This window comes from Falco rusticolus, chromosome 12 (genome assembly GCF_015220075.1).
Source record: "Falco rusticolus isolate bFalRus1 chromosome 12, bFalRus1.pri, whole genome shotgun sequence".
NCBI classification, from domain to species: domain Eukaryota; kingdom Metazoa; phylum Chordata; class Aves; order Falconiformes; family Falconidae; genus Falco; species Falco rusticolus.
Genome location: NC_051198.1, coordinates 28,162,306 through 28,185,320, shown reverse-complemented (window position 1 = coordinate 28,185,320; position 23,015 = coordinate 28,162,306). Strand labels below are relative to the sequence as shown.

The 23,015-nt window shown below is 37.0% G+C and overlaps 1 protein-coding gene across 8 annotated transcripts in view; it reads left to right on the top strand.

Moving 5' to 3' along the window:
- The window catches only part of CDC42BPA (CDC42 binding protein kinase alpha), a 189,448-nt gene that overhangs the window by 92,595 nt on the left and 73,838 nt on the right, over positions 1-23,015 (top strand). For all 8 annotated transcript variants that reach the window (XM_037405883.1, XM_037405880.1, XM_037405879.1 and 5 more), the window contains exons 7-11: positions 15,946-16,039; positions 16,824-17,024; positions 17,597-17,845; positions 21,639-21,718; positions 22,763-22,929. In XM_037405883.1, coding sequence (XP_037261780.1) covers positions 15,946-16,039; positions 16,824-17,024; positions 17,597-17,845; positions 21,639-21,718; positions 22,763-22,929 — 791 coding nt within the window. The remainder of the gene's footprint in view (positions 1-15,945; positions 16,040-16,823; positions 17,025-17,596; positions 17,846-21,638; positions 21,719-22,762; positions 22,930-23,015) is intronic.

The window sequence follows — 23,015 nt, the reverse complement described above, 5'->3', positions numbered from 1 at the left end:
GCAAGCAACAATGAGATTAGCTGTAGGTTAAGTGACTGAAAATAGCAACTTTGATCCTCCAAGTGACGAGCTATTTAAATGGAGGAGGATACCAGACAGAAAACAATCATGGGAGCTAGGGAAACAAAAAGGGGAGGAAGATAGGAGTGACTTCTGAGGGCTGGGGGCAGGGGTTACACTTCTGAATATCCCTAAATAACTGTTTGTTCAAAGGTAATATTCTTTGACTTCCTTTTAAAAGTGTGAACTCATCCCCAGCTTTCACTCACCTGCAGTTCTTTATTTGAATCTGTCTTCAATATAAACACTTGTAATTTAGGCATATCAAATTGATTATGTCATAATCTCTAATTAAAAAAAAAATAGCAGTGGTATGAAGTGCCTAGTTTCCTACAGTATGTTTTTCTCATTGTAACTTTTCAATAATAATTCTGTTGTATTGTGTCATAGGATCTAAAAATAACAAAGCTGGAGTATTTCCCCATAGTTTTCACTGAGATGCAGGCTTCTGGTTCACCTGGGTGCTTCAGCAAACGATTCTTAGCAGAGATGCAACCTGACTCTTAACCACTTTCCCCTTCAGCGGTCTGCACAGGGTGCTGCTTTTCAGCATTTTTAAGACTCAAAAATTTGCTTTCTGACAAAATCCTTCCTTCTGCAATTAATGTATGAACACTTAATGTCAAAAAAGCACAATTAAAAAACCACAGGTTAACAAAATAGCCTGGCATTGAAATAATCAGCAGTCAGGCTAGGAATGTTCAGTACATCCTCACGTGGGTCATGTCCTTCTGTTCACTGTTTTCTGCCTTTTGCTTTCTGCTTCCATGCATCGTGCTGTACAGCAAAGGGTCAGGGAGCTCATCTTTCCGAAGAGAAAAAATTTCCCCAGACTGTGCCCCATCTTGCTTGGTATCCGATGGTCAGATGAAGGATCATAACGTCAGTGTCTTACAAAGGTCTCACCCAAAATCCTCCGCAGCCTGAAAAGTAGGCAGGGTGGAAGAACGCCTGACTGTAAGGAGTTAAAATGAAAATCCCAAACCTCATATATAGGCCAGAAATTTGTTACTTTGAGTGTAATTTAAGTGTCAAAAAGCAAAGCACCCTACTGTCTCAAAACAGCAAAATAAGAGGGGAAAAAAACTTCTTTCAAGAAGTAGTAAAACTGTTTTTCAGATGGGGATAGGAGCCTTCTGGGGAGTCTTCAAGCCTACCTTGTAACTGCTCTGGACACAGAAACAAACCTTACATTTTTCACATTGAATTAGCTTAGCACAACTGAAAAGCTAATGTCAAATAGTAACATAAAGTGCATCTTCTTTTACCTGTCAGGGTAGGACTTCTGACTCAAAAGGTTCCATTACCAGCTTCTCTTGTGTCCAGGTTTGAGGAAGGCTGGTTGTGCGGGCGAGACCGATGTGCCCGGCGTGGCTGCTGCGGTGTGGTGCTTTAGGTCTCTCAGCAGGCAAGTGCTACCCCCCACTCAGCATGCCGAAGCTGAGCAACTAGGCACAATGTTTACTTTCCACCATTAAAAAAATTATTTTGGAGTCCTGAGTAAAGAAAAAAAGAAGTCATCATGACAGGGGTGGGAGGATTTGTATGTTTCTTTGCTTGTGTTTCCCTCATTGGTTTAGAGCCATTTATGTCCCTATTCAGCTCTTTCTGCTGGTGGGTTCTTCTACCTTGTGTGCTGTCCTCCCTGTGAAGGACTTGGTTGAGAATTTCATGAGAGGGTCATGATATGATTCCCCATCTGGCTATGGAATAGCATGCAGGAAACCGTAGCAGTCCTCTACTGCTGCTTTCTTTTCAGCACAAAGCCTTGCAATGTACGCTCCTGTAAGGCACTCATTCTTCTGGCTGCCCCCAGCAAGGCTTTGATTCAGCCTGTATCAATACCGATCAGGTTGAACTAGCAGCTATTCATGTGGTTGGCGTGGAATGAATAATAACATGAAATAATCTAATTTTCCAGTGAAATGCAATTTTTCTTCCTTCCATTGTACACATACCTGGATGTGTTTTCACACATATTCTTACTGATTTTTTTCTCTGTACCTAAAAATCAGTCACTTGGCGTTTCTTGTGTTTGATGGCAGTATCTTCTGCTGTATTTTAACAATTTGTGAATGGAATTCCTTCTACATGGTTATTCATTAACACATTTTATTTTTGGCAAATAACTAAAAGCTATTTGCTTTGTATTGATATTGTATTGATAAATACAATTCCATATTTGCAATGCAGTGAGGAACATTATCGAGCTGGGGGAAGCAAGAGAGATTATCCTAAATTTAGTTTGATTATTTCAGGAGCGGTAGGTTCTTTGGTCTCTCCACTGTTCTACTTTTTACTTACTCGGAATGAATCTTCGTTCTTATTAGCATTCAACCTATATACTGTTAATTTAGGGCACAGTGAAGTAGGAGACATATTTGGTAAAGTAATACTTCTGTCTGTTGTTCTTCAGTAGCCTTTCCCCACATGCCCCGCCACTTTGCTCTCTTTTGGAGAGAGGTAAATATTCTTAACAATGCTGACTTCCATTAAAAAAAGAGGAATCACAAGAAGCTGTGTATCTGCTGAGTAAACCTTTATTGGGTGAAGGAGGATGAAATCAAAGGATATGTGCAGCACATTAAAATGGCTGTATAGTAGTAGTATTTTCTGCAACATTCTCTCTTCCTGCGGGCAGTCTTTTGAAAAATATGTGAAATCTAAAGCTATACTAGCCCGGGGGAAAAACAGTAAAATATATAGGATATAACAGTGCTGCTTCACGTGTTGCAAGAGCTATGGCAAGTATTTGATGTATCTATTTGTTCTCTTGGGATAGCATTGGTTTTCTTCTCATTGTAAACCATTTTTTATAGCCCCCAGGGTTTACTTGCAGCTTTGCTTCTTATCTTTGTTCTATTTCCAGCATAACTCAGGAACAAGAATCTATTTAGATTTTTGCAGTGTGCTCTCTATTCCTTTATATTTCGGTTGTCTTTAAAGTATGTTTGACGTTCTGTGTGGGGTTTTTTTCCCCCCTTTAATATATTTTTACAGCTTCATGATGATTTGTATTGCTGATAAAGTACATGGATGGCAGAGGGATAAGATCAAGCTTATATTAAGACTGTATGCCCTTCCTTTGGCAAAATGAAAAGCATCTAGTGATCTCAGAACTCATATTTGTACAGACCTCCCTTTCCCTCACCTCCCATAATTCTTGGTATATTTATATTTTTGTTGCTGTGGGATGCAGTATGGACCCAGCAGGTCAGTTTGTTTCTTCATCAGTCCCAGAAATTTTCTAGTGATTTGCAACTAACGGCTTGCTTCAGCACTTACAAATATTCCTGATAACTAAAAAAATATATATGTGTGTCTTAATACAGATACACGTACAAATGCCTATAAAAGAATATGTATTAAAACTTGCTAAATTTTCCAGTAGCCTCTGAGTGAAAATTCTTCTGTGAATTGGTTTCTTAGTATTGTCAGTGCATTTTGAAAACATGAGTAGACAAAACATTTTTTGATTCTCATTGTCAAAACCAAGCAAGTCCTCTGTTTATGTTGTCTGATTTACTCAGAATTATTTAATGTAATCAGCTGTTACAGAGGCTGTGTATGGCTTTACTGAAATACAGAGAGCAGAGACTGCATATCTAAAATCAGAATCAATAGGAAAGAAAACATTTATCTGCCTAGAAATATGTGTTAAAGGTTTTCTAGCATAAGTAGTAATTTACGGTACAACAGCTGGGCATATTCCGGATTCTTAGTTAGCCTCTTCTTTCAGGATTTCTTTGACAGATGGCACTCACAGATGGACATAACATTCTTAAGGAGCTTACTCTTTCTACTGCTTTACCCACCAGTAACTCATGATACTATTAGAAATCTAAAAGCTTTGACATGAATTAGCCTTACTTAGCAGACTTTAATTTTTTAATCTTTAGAATATGCTGCAGGGTGGTGGTTGTGGAGTTCTTAATCTGTTTACTTAAATTCTTAGAAGCCAAAATGGAATTCCAGTAAAGTTGATGTGGGGAAACATGGCAAATATACAAGGGGGCGTTATTTCTTTTAATTATAATGATAATATTTTTATTCCTATCTTTTGGAGGAGAAGTGTAGAATTATACAAAAGAGTACAGTTCAGCAACCCAGAAGCAGCTCTGTCAACTGAAGTTCACAGAGTTCAGAAGAGCTGCTTGGTATTCCATTATAATTACATCGAAATCTTAAGTGAATAAATGTAATATTTAAAATTGACTGGTCAATGAAATTTGTTTCTGTCACCATCAGCTTAAATTAGTTTGTTTTTTAGTAACTATTTTAAAGTATCATCTAGTAGACAGCCATAAAAAAGAGCAAACTGTGTTCAAGATATTTGAATGTACTTCTACGATAGTTGTTTGTCTGCCACATACTTCATGTTGTTTTTCAATATTCATGAAACTTTGGGCTTAAACTTGAAGGCCATTATTCTCTTGAGTTTTGACTCAAATGGCCATTTTCTGTGATGAATGTTGTTGGTGTGGAGTTTCTGTTGAGGAATGTGAAACTATAAGCAGAATGATTAGATCCAAAAAAAGCATTGTGACAGCTGGGCAGGTTAGAGAGGTGAAAATAGTGAGTGCACTCAGCCAGGTCCTCCACGGCATGTATTTGTAGCTTATTAGAAAACTAGAACACCAGATGGAGGTAGAAGAGTGAACTCAGGGGTTTTATTTTGTTTTCTAAATGCTAAATTATTTTATGAATTTCTAAATTAAAGTTTCCTAACTCTTCCTTCCCAAGTAGTACGTAACCCACCCACCGTGGCAAAACTTAAGGTTAACAGCCCATTTTCAACTGTTCTTTATGTTCAGGGCCCCTCTGGTGTAGGCTGCTTGCTAAGTGAGCAATCTATGCCCTGCATCGCCTTTTTTTTTTCCCCCAGAGGTTCCTTCATTTCAAGTTATTGTTGTATTTTCAGTGTAGGTACAGTTAATTAGTCACATGAAAGTATAATTTAAACACCTATTTTGAACCCTCCTGCGTGCAAGTAGTTTCTGAAGAACAGTCTAAAAGCAAACAGTCCTGATGTAAATCCTTTTCTTCTACATATACTGATGCATGCTGTACTAGTGCCTGTGTATTCCTGAGAATATTCTTTCATAACAGTAGAAGAGCATGCATATATATGGTTACTTTATGTTCAAATTTATGAACAATTTAGCTAAGGAACACATAGTGAGAAAAGTAATCCATGCACTGGAATATAAGATTTAGATAAGTAGTCGAGACCAGGATAGTGCCTAGTTTGCATCTTCAGCAAATGCCATATATATATATTACCACCCAAAAGTCTTCCTATAAACCTTGCCTTGCTGCTGTTTGTTTGAAAAATAAAAATCTTATCTTCCTTTGCTTGTTAGATTCAAAATTGTTGTACTGTGAGATTCAATATGGTTAACTAGGGAGTCAGACGAGGATGGAGTCCTTAGTCAAGGAAAGCAAGAGACATTAGGGTAAGCTGTGAACATTGCCGGGGCTCCTGATGTCAGCGGCAAACCATTTGATGAAGTTACGCCTATATAATAATTGATATATAAAATAATAATACATATAATACAAACCAGCTCGCTGATCCTTTAACATTATCTGGCAGCAACTGTAAACTTTTCTTGAAATTGTTACATGAAAGAAAAACTGCTTTGGGGAATGGAGCTGTGGTTCCCACACTTCTGAGACACAAGGAAGAGGCTTGGCCGCTGTGCCCTGCCGTAGCTGCAGACTCGAATGCTGAAGCTGTTCTTAGGAGGAGGTAAGTCTCCTCTGACAGCCAGGACTGGTTACACAATGAAAACCTGTGCCAAGGAGCTGTGGTGTAGATGGCTGCTCATGTAGTGTTATCTAATGGCTTGAGGCCAGCCTTGCCAGCATTTATTAACTTAACAGTGTCACCGGTGTCAAAGACTAACCTTGATGGCTGAGTATTTAGGATAAATAGGGGCTTTCTGTTTGTTAGACTGTAGAGCAGGAAGAGGAACTTCTTCATTTTAACAGATCTTGTAAGCCTGACTACTACTAAATATCAAGATGTGATCAAGACGATTTTGTGGGTTTACGTGTTATATCCTTGTAAAGTTAAGAGACAGAGAGACTTTGCCAATTTTTATGAACTGCAATTTCCAGTGCAAAGATAGGCACACTATTAATACTAAGGCTAAAGACTTATTCTGTCTTGAGCTACAAGATACCAGAAATTATGCTGCTACAACTGAATGTGTGGTATCTTTGTGTTGCTGCATTTCAGAATTAGATTTGGGGGACTCTGATACAATATAACCAGAATGTTGTTATTGAAATAAAATTGAAAAGGCAGCTTTAATCATAATTTCAGAATCACAGGATGGTTGAGGTTGAAAGGGACCTCTTGAGATCAATTAGTCCAGCCCTTCTGCCTCAGAGCAGGTCAATGAGAGCAGATTGCCGAGCACCATGTCCAGTTGGATTTTGAGTAGTCCTTCCAAATTAACCTTAATTCTGAATAGCCTTTGATCAATTACTGGGAGCTGTAGAGTATTGGTCTGTAGTTATGTTGCAATTTGTCTTGCTTCCTTTAAGAATATTTATCCAATTTCTGAGCATTGTCCCCTTGAGTTTTACCAATTGCAATCAGTTAGTAGCAATTTTTACTAATAATCCTATGCTGATGTTTGGACTTTTCAAAGAAGTACCTGTTTTTCAAATTGACTTTTGTTCCTAAAATTCAAAAACATTCCTGTTTTGTTTCTCCCATCTTCTGTTTTCACATCTTTTGAAACTTTTGTGCTTGTACCTCAAATACTTTGCATCCTGAGAGACCATCATAAATAGCTGTTTGAAACTACTAAAATTACCTGAAAAGGAATATGGTGCAAGGCTGTAGTGTTTGTATGCATGAGTTTTTACTTGACAATACTCTTCTATTCATTCAAATGTTCAGTTCTTTTTATGTGCTGGATTTTATACTTGAGTTCTACAAGTTTTGGTCTAATGTGAATAACTTGGGTATTAGAGAACCCTGAGGAAAGTTACAAGCTCCTGTATTGTTGCTGTGTCACATGTACTGTGAGAGGCCAGTTCAATTTTTGAGGGTTTTTTAATTTGTTTTTTTTGCGGTTCCAATGTTTGGTAGTCATATTTGTAATTTTTTTTTTAATTATTATTTTTAAATTTAAACTTCAACTAGTTTCAGGATGCATTGGATATCAGTCTTTATGTTATGTCCGTGATTGTTTGCTGTAAGGAATTGCCTTGCTGATAATGTCTACAACTCTTATTTTGTGAATGTTTAAAATAACGCCTATAAATCAGCATTGTAAGCTACTAAAAATGACAGGGTCTGTTCCAGGTTTTAGTCTGCAAAACTGACAAGACAATAGAATTAATCTGTAGGCATCACAAGTGACTTTGCCCTGACATCTCTTCAAAAAACTGCATGAGGGACCTAACGTGCATGTGAGGGTTTTCTGCATAGATACCCAGTTCTGCCAGCTGATTAGCATTTTAGGTGAAAGACAATAGCTACAGGGAGTGTGTAGCTGCCAAGTGCTTATCAAAAAGAATTTTTCAAATCACCCCATATACTTAGTTTTGTAAAAGAAGGAAAAATACCCCTGGATATAAGCAGCTTTAAAAAATAATTATCCTTGTTTCAGAACTGTTACCGTATTGGAAAGATCCATTATTTGAAAGCAAATACATATGCACAAAGGCCACAGGGAGACATTTTTCTAAGGTAAATTAATTCTAGGACATTATAATGTGATGTGGTGGAGCATATATTTATAAGCCAGTAACTGCACTCAGTTCGAGTGTTCAGGAATGAGTATCGGTGCCTGAACAAACTCAAGATGTATATGTGTTGGCTGATGTACTCATTCCCTGTTGTTTGTTATTATTTCCTTTATTAGCATTTGAAATTCATAAAGAACATTGGATACCATTAGCTAAATACTCTGTTGTGTCCAGAATACTTGTCTTAGTGGCAGAAATTAAAGACTCTAGAGAAAAGGACTGGGAGAGGACATGGAGAGGTCAGCTAATACTTTTCCTCTGCTGCAAGGCAAGATCAAACTATAGCTAAACCAGTCTTGACAGATGTTTGTCTAACCAGTTCTTAAAAAACAAAATAATGACGATGATGAAATTTCCCTAAGCAATTTGTTCCAGTGTCCTACTGTCATCATTATGAAAGTGTTTTCTAATGTCTCATCTAAGTATCTTTCATTGGGATTTAAATTCATTACTTCTTGTGTAACCCACACTCAGTGCAGATGACAGTTTGCTTTAGTCTTTTTTGCATTTTATACTTCAAGTCTGTGGTACCAGTTCTTTGTAGTAAAAGAGGAATGTAATTATGTTATTTTTAGTGGACACAGAATTTACTACTTTCAATCTGGATTAGGGATTAAAAAAGTAGCAGCACGTATAGCCTGAAACTAAGTAAATTTGGATTCACTACCGGATTCTGCATGTGATGTAGCACATGTACTGCATTTAGTATGTGAAACCTTGATTTCTGTGTTGTTTTTCTTTTAGTATTGTAATATTACTAAGAATGAAATTTGGTCAGGATGTGTAACAGTATGAATATAAAATTGCACACACAGATCAGTAACTAGTGACTATCACAGACCTAGAACCTTTATTGTCTTGGTTTGGTTGATGTTCCCTAGTAATTGATGGGAGTTTGTCCACTGACTTTAGTAAGATTTAAATTAATCTCTTGCTGTTGAGAATAGCGAGATTCTTTTGGTAGAGGTGAATTGCCGCATGTTCCTGGAACAACGTATACATAATGATCAATGAGAAACCCAGGGAGTTTTACAGTATTAAGATACTTTTTAAGAAAAAGAGTTGAACTTCTTAATTGTAATTTTAAAATAAGAGGGTTTTTTTATAGCATTTATTTTTTCCATATAGTTGCTTTGCTTATTAAGGCTTAAATTCTAAAATGTTTAGTCTTTGACTATTCCTATTGACTTCAAGGCTATATGCAAGGCTACTGTGTCTTTTTTCAGTTGCAAGCTTTAGTTTGTTAGCTTTATGTGAAGCAGGTTTTGTTTAATATACAAACATGATGCAACTGTTTGGGTGCTATGTAAATAATAAGGTTGTGATCAAAGTTATTTAAATGATTTTGAATTCAGTTGAAATATGCACTGTTTGGATTACACCCAAAAGTGGAGGACTGTCTGTTTAGGAGAAGGCACAGTAGAGTCTTGATAAGAGGCATGGTTAATGAGGTACAGCATATTCCAGTTTTGTCATGCTGCTATCTTGTGCAGCCTATCTTTTTGGGATTACTAGAGAATAACTGTCGGCTCTCCAAATCTAATTTGGCTCAGTGCACATTGGTCTTTCTGCCAGATGGAGTGTATTTCTAGATTTGCTCACTGGAATTCAGATAAACTGTAGTTGGCAGAATATGGCAGCTTTGACTTTGATACAACCCAGTATACTGTAATGGAAAACAGAAATAAGCTGCTGGACATCAATGTCCGTAGGTTTGCTTGTGGAAAAAAAAAAACACTAAAATGCATCCATTGACTAGTATTCTTGATGGAAGTTCACCAGCTGTTTCACTCTGCATATCTGAAGTGGGCTGTTGGTATGGCATCACTGATTACCTTAATAAAAATTTTGCAGGCATCAAATTTTCTCCTTTCATTGGAGTGCTGCCAAAACCAAATGTCTTCATTTCTTATTGTGGATGTAGCGTTTCTGTGTGAGGAGGAGTGTGGAAGAAGAGTCTGCCTGAAACAACAGGAGGGAGTGAAATAAACAGTTTGCCAAATTTCTGTCCCAACTAAGGATAATCCTGGTATGCTTAAGGAATTTTGGATAAAAAGTCCAGGCAGTAAGATACTGGTTATGTTTTTTTGGAGTAGGTATCTTGGCAAAGGATAACATTTCTTTTTGTAAGAGTGGATAATTGTAATCATTGATGTCTGCTTTTAACCTTTTGATTTATACTTTTGGGGAATGCTTTTGCATGTATAATGAGAAAATAATGTGCTGTGAATCATCAGTTAGTAATAAGTTGTCTGGATCAGTTTCTCTGTGCCAGCAGTTACACCTGAAACTAATTTATTTTTCTCATCTGCTGGTATTTTAATTTGCATTGGTAGCATTAAAAAAAATACTGTCCACCATGTGAAGATTCCACAGTAAAATAATTTTACATAAGCTATTTACTTTGTTCTTTACTATTCCAAGGACAGCAAATCTTGTGGCTTATGACCTGATTAGGAAAATGAATTAATTTCCATGCTTTTCTAATGTTAACATTAGAAAAAAAAATTCTCTAAATTACCCCTTTCTTACCCAGTTGGCTAAAATAAACTGGCAGTTCAGCTCTCACATTGCTCCTTTAACTTCAGACAGGTCCATGTCTTTCTTCAGGCTCAGCTCACATGGCAGTTGTTGCATTTAGAACCACATAAGCCCCTTTACTGTCATTTCAGTTCTGCAGCTTTTTGAAGAGCACACCGTGTACATGAGGCCAGACCATTGACATCTGAAATGTTTGTTCAAATGTGAACGTATTGGACATATTGAGAGGTGCCCTCTTGCACTATCTGGCCGCCTTTTGTTGATACTGGTTACAGGGAAGGATTCACTTTTCCCTCCATTTCTGCCGGGTCATTTTTGTTTTGGAAAAAAAAGAATAAACACAATACAAATGAATAACCAAAGCGAGCACATTCTGCATCATAGCTAAACACCAAGAGGAGGGATATCCCTACTGGTCACAAACTCTTTAATGCCAGTAGGGTTTTTTATCACGTAAACTTAGAGATGTGGGCCTGTAAATTGGTCCATTAGCATAATCACTGGTGTGGTGTCTGACATGACTGCTGCTTAATCAGTTACAGTTCTTGCATTAAACGTCACTGATGTATCTTCCTTTCTGTTTGTCTGGTTCCCTGCCTCCACGAGGCTGCCCATGAAACAAAATTAACCTCAGATTCCTCTGGAATCGGCTGCTTCCTGTGCCATAGACCCAAAGAACTCCAAGTGGTCTTGCCAATAACTGAGTAACATTGATTCAGTGATTCAAAGAATGACATAGATGAACCTCAGGAACAGGTATGCTTTGAAACCATAAGATGATCAGATGATTCAAGTTGTAAGGAACTTAGCGAGGTTGTCTAGTCCAAATCTCAATATGCAAGGCTTCACTATTTCTGAAGTTTCATTTAGTATCAGAAATTAATCCAGGAAAAAAAAATACGTTCACATGTATTAAAAATTCTTTTTAGTTTGTTTTACAGCTGGAATGTGCTATGGATTTAGCATGTCTCAGAGGGGATACTTTTTCTTGAGTCTTACTGAACAAATGAAATTCTACTCTGGCTCATTAACAGAGAAATCAAAACAAATGGCAATAATCCAGATATCTGCTGTAGTCCTATTTCAGAATGTTGTTTATATTAACACAGTATGTAAAATGTTTGGGTTTTAATTATGGCTTAAGAAAGTAAACTGTTTTAAAGAGAGGTGAGTGAAGTCATCCAGGTAAGCGTGCCAATCTGAAGAACAGCTCCCCAGATTAAACCGAGAAACATTATGAAAAATGATTCATTAAAGATTTTTCAAAATTTTTTCATAAGCCACCACACTAATTTTCTGTGCAAGTGATTCCAGTATCACACAGACTGTTTATTCCTATTGCGTTCTCCAGATGAACAGAAGTAAATAACTGAAGTCTGCAAAACAGGTACAAAGAACACCACTTTATCCAGGCTACTCTGCAGTGCTGATTTTTCTCCTACAGTCAAGGCCAATGCAGCTCAGTAAAATAGCAGTCACTTCTCTATTCTGAGTTGGAGTCATGGTTTAAATGGACATGCGTGTTCTTAAAGAAGTTTATTTGGTGCTGGTGTATCAAAAAAAAAAAAAAAGGCAGAAGAGCAGTCAGTCTTTGTGCAGTTCATGTCTTCAGTTGGTAATGCTACGAAAAAGTTGATATAAGGAAGGTTTGTATTTCTTTAGGTATGCTGAGTACCCGTGTCCCCTTCATTCACCGTGGAGTATGTTTGAAGAGCTTCTAGCTTGGTTTGTATGAGGTGTAACTCTGGCAACCTGTAGCCATTGCACATTGGGCTTCCCACATTCTCGCAGAAGTTGCTGTCAAGTGAGGCTGAGCTGTCCGGGACTTGGTGGAACTCATGGTCTCTCCAGAGGGGGTACAGTGGTGGTGGAGCAATTGCCCAATTCCATACTTGTTCCCACTATAAATCTGGTTCATAAAATGGCTTCCAAATGCTTATACTTCTTGAAACTGAATTATTATTTCATGTTTCAAGTGAGCAGATCTTTCATTAAAGTGAACTAATTACAGGGTTATTAAAGTATTAGTGCTCCATAGCCTTCTAGCCAGATGGTATTAGTTGCTTGACTGAGCACCAGTGTTATTGTTGAGTGATGTTGAGCTGGTTTGCCCACAGTCACCTAGTAACTCATCTACAGAGGATTCAGCCCAGTGGTCTATTCACTAAACCATGTAACGTTTCATTATTTGCTCATTACTTTTGCCATATTTTAGCTACTTGGTCTGGAATTTTCCTTCCATAGTATCTGCCTGAAGCAGTAAGTGTCATTTCTTTCCAGGAACAAGATCAAGAAACACACATTGCTTTTCCTATATAGATTTTAAACGAATAAAAGAATTCTTACAAGCCCTGTGAGAGATTTTTCTGCTCTGGGAAATGGAGACACTGTTGAAATCCAGGAGAGAATCTTCCTTGAGTCCTGAGCATTTTCATTCTTCTGCCCCACACCTACATATTTTCAGGTTGTAATTTTCCCCTTAGTATGGCAGTTGTTAAAGAGTTTCAAACAACCATATGCAGAGTTTGGTCCCTAATGCTTTTCAGTTTTCTTCTGCTGTAGGTATGCGCTGTTTCAGAGCTGTAAGAATGAAGAGACTTGCTCTGCAGTTCTGGAAAATGCTAGTAAATAGACACTAGAGACAGCGTGGAAACTCTTTGTTGTTAATAGTGTTGCTCTTTTTGGTACCAAAGAAGATTCCTGTGCAGCAGAACAAAAATTGGACATGAGGAAAGAGGATAGTAAGGATTGAGGGAATATGAAGCCAGTAAGAATGGGAGGGGAATCTGGGATGTGACTGGGGCAACAGTGACTGCTGAGAAGAGAGGTGGGTGAAAAAAAGATTAGTTAAATGTGTACATGCAGGAGATTATGATTTAGGAATGAAGCTAGGAGTGAAAAAAGTAAATAAAAGGGGAGGAGACGTGGGTTGGATAGGCTGTGGAGAATTGGACATCTTGGCTTTTGAGGTTAGTTTAGGAGGGAGAGAGTGATGGGAATAAAACTGCAACCGAGATGGAAGTGTGCGAGGGAACCAGAACCAGTTCATACAGTGAAGAAACTGGGATAAGCCAGGGAACGTGGAGGGGGTGTGAAGGGGGAAGCCCATGCTGTTTAGAACAGAAGATGTATCAGTTCTGATCACTAAGGGAGAATCACCAAATGATGTTCAAAACAAATACCTGGAAAAAAACTTGAAAGTTTAATGCAGTCTAACAGCTGCAGGCTCAGTAGAGATGGAGTAGTTATGGTAGATTATTTTTCCTGATAATCACCACCTTCAAACTCTTCAGTTACCCTGGCAATAATTACTCCCCTTCCTTGTTCCCGTCTGGGGCTCATAATTTTCTTAACTTCCCCTTTGCTTATAGCCTACTCTGCTCTGCAGGTGCCAGCAATTCTTGTATTTCAAACTGCCTTTTATTAATGTAGTTCACTTGAATTCAGTACAGTTCTTCACAACCCATACCTTCTGTTACAAGAGCCGAAAAGAATTTGTATGCATTAAGTTGGTCTCTCTTTTTTTTTCCCCTTAACAATAAAAATTATTCTTACGAAGTTATTACTGAACCTTACAAACTTGACTCTGCAAGAAATACTTGTTCTTCTCAGTGCTTTCAATGTTTTTTGCAGGTTTAGTTTTTTGCAGCGTTGACAGCAGCGTGAGATTTTTTTCATGTTTTCTGCAGTTTTGTGAGATTGAATGGGGGGCGTTGGCATGATGATGATTACTACTATTATTATTATTATTGTTTCTCTTGGGAATATATTAAAAGATAGAACATGGATAAATGGAGCCTCAAGGGTGACTCATGTTTTTGTTTAGCTTGAACTAGGTCCAGCTTCTAAGAGGAACTTGATTTTAGGTGCATGTTTTTGCACAGTGTTTTGAGCTTAAGTTATAATTCCAGAGGTCTCAATAGCATGTGTTTGTTTTTATTTAGAAACATGTTTAAGGAATGTTTTTGGTGGGTGAATGTAAAATAAATAAAACTATTTCAATCTGGAGGTTGCAGTTCTTCGGCTTATTCAGTGTCAGCAAAAAATGAAGCGGAAGAATGTTGTTTAGAGAATGGACTCAGTTAATTTTTATGATTTACTTTGTTGAGAATTGTCTTTATGCTCAGTTGCAGGATGCAAAAGTATGGTTTGTTAAGTCGTGTGTTTGCTTTTTACTTTGTTTCTGCATATGTATAAGGTGGCTAAAATTTGTTTTCATCATGGGCCACTGCCTGCTTGTCTTTGGGTAACACAAATTCAGAAAGTATTTTTCTTCAGACAACATACTGTTACCATGTTCATTGTCACTGAATGTGTAGCAGTGCGACGTCTCCATGCCATTGCTTCTATAATGTTGATTGTGGTGTTCTAATTTTTTTGTCATTATACATTCTTGTAAACATTGTTTATAACTCAATTTTTATTAAAAAACAAACCAACCCAAACACACACACACCCCCCAAACAACAAAACCTTGCTCTCATTTGCAATTTAAACATCTGAGCTTGTGAATATTTTGAATTTTTTCTGCAAAGCAATTGATTACATTAATTTAATTTATTAGTTGTTAGGGGAATGAAGTGAAGTCGGGGCTTCAGTTTTTTGTTTGTTTTAGTAGATTTGTTCTTATGTCTTACAACAATTTTATATGACTGTTCACCGAGAAAGTGCTCGCAGTACATAATTCATACAGTCGTAGTTTACCTTTTGACTATAATAGGTAGGGATAGAGTAAGAATGTAATAATGTCATATTTTTTTTAAGTAGCTTAATGGATATTTCTAATAACTCTATTTTAATGAAAAGGAATTTCAACATTTGAACGTAGTTTGCAAGTTGAACAATAAATGTGTCTCTAGTGATGTAGAGAGCATAGATGCTTTCATCCTAGTCAGCTGCATACTGGGGGGATACTCTGTATTTCAGTATATTTAGGTAGCTGGGGGGGGGGGGGGGGGGGGGGGAAGTCAAGTTTGCAAAATAAGGAGTATTTATTATGTCGCCTGCTTGGAAAGATTTTTTTCAGTGTGTATCATGACCTGAACAAGAGAGCTGCAGAATTTGGCTAAGCAGAGCTGCAGTCGTGTGTACAGCAGCTTTGTTGGTCATTTCAGCTGTACAACAGACTGAGATGTACATGGGAGAAAAATGTTGATGAAAGACATGTTAATTTTAGGGTTTCATTGACCTTTGTTCTGTAGTAAAGCGTAGAGATTGTTTTCCAGCTCCGGTGTAAGTGTGCATCTTTAAATTGAGAGTACTTTACTACTTCAGATGATTGAGAAGTTTTATGTATAAAAGTTCAGAGCAAGTAAAATTCTCCTCTCCATCTGTGAGAGATGAGAGGAATTTGACCACACAATTCATACTAAAATTAATAGGCATTATATGGTTTGATCTACAGCCCTTGTCATGAGATGTCCCTGGTGCAAATTGCACCGTATGGTGAGTGATTGTGTTCTGTGTACTGATTTGTTGCTGGTTTTTAATAAGAGTGTTGCAGAGTTAACGTTTGGACTATATGTTATGCAATACATTTTTTTGTGCTAACGCTGAAATGTTTTTTATTTGCAGGGATATTAAACCAGACAACATCTTGATGGATATGAATGGACATATTCGATTAGCAGATTTTGGTTCTTGTCTGAAACTGATGGAAGATGGAACGGTAAATTAGGAAGAATGATATACTCCTAAGCACCTTTTCTTCAGTCCTTTGTTAGCCACTAAAATGTGTGCTAATAAAGAGAAAAGGTGCCTTATGTCAAACAAAATGGAATTGTAATGGTATTGGTATGTAACTAACCTTGATTCAAAATATGGCTGCACACTGCTTGGATTTACTGTATATTAAAAGCTGTACAGATGCATATAGTCAACTCGTGAATAAGTAAAGAGAAGCTGCAACTGTCTGTACTGCGTAGGTGTTTGTTGATGAGCTATGAATCTCTCAGTTTTGAGCTCTGAAGTCTAGGCTTTATGAAAAATGTAAGCTTTAGCATGAGCAGGATGAGATACTGAAGTATGATGATGTGCTAATAATATACTTAAATAGTATATTTAAACTTTCACAGTTCATAGAATGTGTGATTAGAATGTAATTCCAGTATGTTAATCATGTCCCAGAGTCTTACAAAGTATTTGGCTTAATATATGTGATTACCTAATCTATAATTACTTAACAACTCTAAGCCTAAGAATTGACAGTTTTGTTCTTCCTCTGTTATTAAATATTTGTAAGAGTTTAGCAACAGTATGTTATTCGGATGCCTATTTTTGCAGTGCCTTGGATGGTTAGGTATTTTTTTATGAATTTAGAAGCCTTTGTGTTCAGATGTTACTGTCGTAACCAGAACACTAGGCTAAATTTATATATATGCGCACAGTGCCACAAACAGCAGTGTCTGTAACAATGGAAGTTGATTTTCGTCCTGGAAATGTGATTTCTACAGGTCCAATCTTCGGTGGCAGTTGGAACACCAGACTACATCTCCCCAGAAATCTTGCAGGCCATGGAAGATGGAAAAGGGAAGTACGGGCCCGAGTGTGACTGGTGGTCCCTAGGCGTTTGCATGTATGAAATGCTTTATGGAGAAACGCCCTTTTATGCTGAGTCCTTGGTGGAGACCTATGGGAAAATAATGAACCACAAAGTTAGTGCACTTTCTGTCTGTAAGCTAATTTTTAATAAGTAATAAGGTAATTTAGTCTTACTTAAAAATGAGGGTTTATGTACTAATTATGTTAATGTTCATAAATGTAAACCAAAAAAATAGGTTTCTATATAGTAAGTTTATGGTTATGGATTGCAGATGGTCTGCTTTAGGATAGAGCAGTTCAAAATAAAAATCTGGATTTGGAAACATGACTGTTAGTTCACTTTATGCAGTAACTCTTGGCTACGTTACATCCCTCCTTTATGTTGCTTTTTTTCTGGTGGATCCATTGGCTGGCTTATGCTGAAGATTCTTAAATGTTCTTCCACATGGAGGTAGCTGTAGAATTCAACAGTGTAAGAGAAATTTAAATAAAGAAGAACTAGGAGACTAAGAAATCTTAGCAGCTTCTATCCTTTGAAGAATTTTTCCTAGAAACCTTCCTGCATGTATTTAAGAACTGGAGTATTTGCACGCTACTTTATCTACATAATGATTTCCACTAAGAAGGATGATTTTCCCAACTTTTTCTTGGTAATAAACTATTTTATCTTATTTTATTCTTTAAGGAGAGGTTTCAGTTTCCTGCTCAAGTGACAGATGTCTCTGAAAGTGCAAAGGACCTAATCCGTAGGCTCATTTGTAGCAGAGAGCATCGACTTGGACAAAATGGGATAGAAGACTTTAAGAACCATCCATTTTTTGCTGGGATTGATTGGGACAACATTAGAAACTGTGAGGCACCTTACATCCCAGAAGTCAGCAGCCCCACTGATACATCAAACTTTGATGTGGATGATGATTGCTTAAAAAATTCTGTAAGTACAGAATTGACATTTTGACAAAACTGCTTTTATAGTGTACTTTATAACAAAATACGTGTAACTGGCAGTTTACTCCAGTGTGTTCGTTGTGTTCTGCATAAACAGCAAGTAAGTGCTGCTTTGAAGAGCTGGGGCAGGGGAATACATTCATAGTGCAGAGGCTGATACTCAAAACATACATGTGTAAGGATAACTTCAGTTCAATTTTGCAAATTCATTGTAACTTTACACGTATTTGACTAACATACATCTGTTATTTGCAGTAACAAATTCTTAGTGTCCATGTCTTATAAAGAATAATGTATATACACGTCTGCAAAGACGCAGTATTTCTAGCAGAGCATTGTTGAGACTTGTACTATGTTTGCATAATGCATTTTGTTGTAGTGCTCTACTCTAATTGCTCATATCTCAGTCAGATTCCATTCAGTTCATTCCCACTAAATTTTTTCCAGCATGTTTTCTGATTTGACTTGAGTTTGAGGAAATTTAGGAGAAATGTTACAGCCATTTCTTCAGGAGCAATTTTGGCAAGAAAGAAATTATTTTGCCTTTGCTTAAAAAGCTTTGCAGATACTGTTTTTTAATGCCTTAGTGTTTGTACGCTTTTGACCAGGAACTTTGATGGATGGTAGAGGTCTTAGCATCAAAGGACTGCCTTGTGTTGTCTGCTTGGAAGTACTTTTGTATATGTGTGTGTGTTGAAAGATGCAGGAACCTGCTGTTTAAATGTGGGGTGAAGCATTTTCACTATTTTTGCTTTTGTTTTCTGAACTGCCTGGGTATTTCAGTTTCTGAGCTTTCTGGACCTGCAGATAAGCAATAGGCCAGAAGAACTGATACAGGTAGTATGATCATTACTTGCATTCCCTTTCCATCAGCTGCACAGTAAAACATGGAAAACACTGACTAAAACACTTTGTGTTCTCTTCTCCCAAATAGCAAGTGATAGGACAAGAGGAGGTGGCCTCAAGTTGTGCCAGGGGAGGTTTAGATTGGATATTAGGAAAAAAATTCTTCACTGAAAGTGTTGTTAAGCGTTGGAACAGGCTGCCCAGGGATGTGGTGGAGTCGCTGTCCCTAAAGGTATTTTAAAAGACATACAGATGTGGTGCTTAGGGACATAGTTTAGTGGTGGACTCGGCAGTCCTGGGGTAACGGTTGGACTGAATAATTTTAAGGGTCTTTTCCAACCTAAACAATTCTACGATTAGATCTCAGAATCCTTTCATACAGGCCAATTAAACAAATCAATCTAGCTGCATAGTATGACGTGCATTTTTCTTCTTTTTTTCTTGATTTTTTTTCCTCAGTACTATCTGATATTGCCCGTGTCCCTTCACAGCTGCAGAATTTTGATCTTAAAACTTTTTTTACACAGTCTTCAGATATCTGTTTGCATATTATTTTGTCCAGGAACAGCTATTGGGATTGGGTGGCCAGAGTGGATGCTGTAATGTAGCAAGTCTTCATTTGTGAAGCTGAAATACCTTTGGAGGCATTAAATTAAAACACATTTTAATGTTGTCCAGTCCACGAGTCCTCCTTTTTAGAGCCTCATCTCCCAATGGAGGCACTCAGAAGGTGCCTGTGCAGTGTGAATGCTTTACCCTTGTGAAGAAGCAGGGAGCTGCAGATGAAGAAGGAATGCTCTGTGACAAGTTACTAGATTCCCAGCCATGAAAACTGAGTCCAGTTCTTAATTTGCTTTAGACGTTTGGGGGCCGCATGAAATGCCATTGAACTGTTAAAGAGACGAATGCTAGTTTCTAGAGCGTCTTTTTCAGTTTCCTAATTTGAAACACATGAAGGTTGTATTTTGTTCTGTTTTAATACAAGGAGGTTATGTTTTTACCACTTCTTTTCACACCTAGCATCTCAGAACCTCTGAAAAAAACTAGCCTAAGGCTTTGCATGCCTGAGGGTATTTTTACGTTTTTGCTTCAACTGGTGGAGATTGTATTTAACATTGCTTTGCCTCAGATTCCTTATATGAAACTTAGAGGTGTTTTCCCCTGCATCTTTCATACGTACCTTGTGAGGAAGTTTCACACACTTGCATTACTATTACAGAAATCAGCACCATAGATAAGCTGATGAGACTTTTTTTTTCTAAGTTCTTTGCAAGATTTGAATGGCATGCAGCAAATGAGGAATGCCCAATGCTGAAGACAAAAGGCAATGCTGGTTGAAAAGCCACGGTTGTTACTGTTCTGCCTAAACTTTGAATGGGACTGTGGTCCCATGATAAAATAACATATGTAATAATGAAATTAAAACAGCAAGGTAAAAGTACACATAAACACAAAGGGCAAAACTGTGTCGTTCAGTCAGCCTAAGTTCTGCTGGTTTTTAACTGTTCAGTTTTTTGTTTAACCTTACTGATAGGCATGACAGACTTAGATTCAGTTATGACTTTGTCAGTGTGGTTGATATGCAGTTTAATTCACACAAGTAGCAGAAAAGCATTATTTTGATCTTTGCCAAAGAGACAAATTATTTACAGTATTTTAGAACCAATGTTTGGTTACCTGTGTGGTAACTGAAAATGGTCATATGGACTGTAAAAATCACACAGTTATGCATTTGCTCTGTTTTAAGTTATTTGTAAAGATGATTTTGAAACTCAGATCTATGAAACGTGAAAACAAAATATAAAGAAGTAAAGAATTTTACTTTTCTTAACCATACTCTGTAATAATTTATATTTTTATTATCAATTAGTGGAAAGTTAAGGCTTTGGTATTTGGTCTTGTCCTTAGTTTCCAAAATGCCCAACAGCATAGATTTAATGTGCTTACATAATCTAGCCATGTCATTGGTGTTGCCTTTTATTCTGGGAACTCTTTTGGTGTGAAGATTTGTCTGCTAAAAGGTCATGGTTAAGATGTAATATAGCTGACACCACCACCAAAAAGGTAATTTTGGATTTCTCTTGAATACAGTCTTATTCCCTGTTCTGTCCTGCCGAGTGTTACATGAAAAAATTTACAATTGGTTCCTTTTTAATTTTTCTTTGGGTTTAGAAAAAAATTGTGACCTTTTCTGACAATTTAGAACCTTTTAGCGCTTTCAATGTGATAATCTTCTTCATAGGGAGTTTCTTCTGATGCCCATTAAGGCCATCTAGTATAGCAACGTGAACCTTGCGTTTTGGGGTTAAACAGGAAACTTTTAACAGGATATTTAAGAATATTAGAACTTATAATTGTTTGAGTAATATAGCAACAAGGTTATTTTAGCCTGAGGAGAAGCTCAAAGATTTGTCTTGTAGTTCTTTGGCAGGCAAAAGGAGCAATGAAGGAAGAAATGGTCAAAGCACTAGTGGAAAATGCTGTTCTGTTACTTCTTTCTAGTAGATGTCTGACTATTGTTCTCTCTAAATAAAGATAGCCTGCTCAGGAGTGGGGTTGGTAATTCTACAGGCAGGAAGTTCTGTTGACTAAATAGCAGAGAGGAGTATAGGAGGGAGTAAAAGGCGACACTGTGCTAAGAGCTGCTTGGAAAAAAGAAGGAATAAATTGGCTTTTAATATGTGGAATATTGTGATTTCCTCCAACAATAGCCTATTTAATTACAAAAACATTTTATGCCAGCGTGCTGTATTTTAGTATACTGCATGCTATTATAAATAGATTTAGGTGATGCCGTTTCCTATTTGGGCTGTAGGTAAGGATGAATACGGTTAATATGATATTATCACTAATACTTCACATATAGTTAAACTCAAAAATCTTTTTAAGTCCAGCGGGATATTACTTACTCAACTCTCCTATTATTTTTCTAGGAAACAATGCCTCCACCATCACACACTGCATTTTCTGGCCATCATTTACCGTTTGTGGGTTTCACATATACAAGTAGCTGGTAAGTTGAGAGTTCCGAAATTATCTGTAGGATAGTTACAAAATATCTTAAGTTTCTGTCTCTAAAACCAAATGCAAACAGACAACAAAGAATGTGGTTTATTGAGAAAATCACTGGGCCATAATCTAAAATGCCCTCTGTCCAAAAGAATGAGTTCTCTGCAGGTAAAATTTGCATGAATTAAAAAGTCAGCACCTGAGTTTTGTTGAGAAAGGTGGTTTTCAGATAATGTATGAAGTTAACTGCCTATGACAAAGGTAAGACCAGAGGCTGGACCCAGAGAGAACTTGGCTCATTAGACTTCAAGACCAGTTTTATTTCTAGTCCTTGGACACTCTTTTAAGTCTGAATGGAAATTAAAAAAAAAAAATTACTTTTATTAATATTTGTTGTCATGTTCATCTCTTGCGTTAAATTAAACAGTAACAAGGAGGTCTGTGTATGCTCCTTGATCATTTATGAAAATAAATAAAGAATGTTTGCAACCATTGAAAAACCAGGCCTGTGTTTCTGTGAACACATGTGCTTAATGCTGGTTATGCGATGTGTCCTGTGGACTTCAAAAGGATTATTTGCGGAAGCAGTAGTATGTGTACATGAGTATTCGCAGAATCAGGGCCAGAGCATTTCTGATGGGTACATGCCCTCAGTGTCATGTGATAATTTCACACCATTTATTGTGATTGTTGCCTTTAAAGTATTTGGGAAACTTGATTAATTATTTAAAAATAAACTGTTATTGTAATGTTACTATATAAATTGTTGCTTTTTGCTATCTGGCTAATGTAGACTGTCCATAATGATAATTTTGTTGTTCATTCACTTCTATGTAACAAAAAAATGCATTGAGGAGATCAGTTATACTAGGTAAAAAATAATTCCATTTTTAATGAGCACATACTAACAAAGCATTATTGACTGTATAGTAAATCACATAGTAATTAATAATATAAACAACTATTTATTGGTTGGTATGTGTTTTTTAAAATTAGTTTAAACACAGCTTCTTGTACAATCCAATACTGTTTAATATTTTTCCCCCAGTGTGCTTTCAGACCGCAGCTGTCTAAGGCTGACAGCTGGACCACCCTCCATGGATCTTGATGCCAGCATTCAAAGAACTTTGGAAGATAGTTTAGCAACGGAAGCTTATGAGAGGAGAATAAGACGTCTAGAACAGGAAAAGCTTGAACTTAGTAGAAAACTGCAAGGTATAGTCCTTAAAAAAAAAAAATAAAAAATTGTTCTGTCACTTTTTTGACTTAGATTAACTTGCAGCTTTGTAAGATACAGTTTA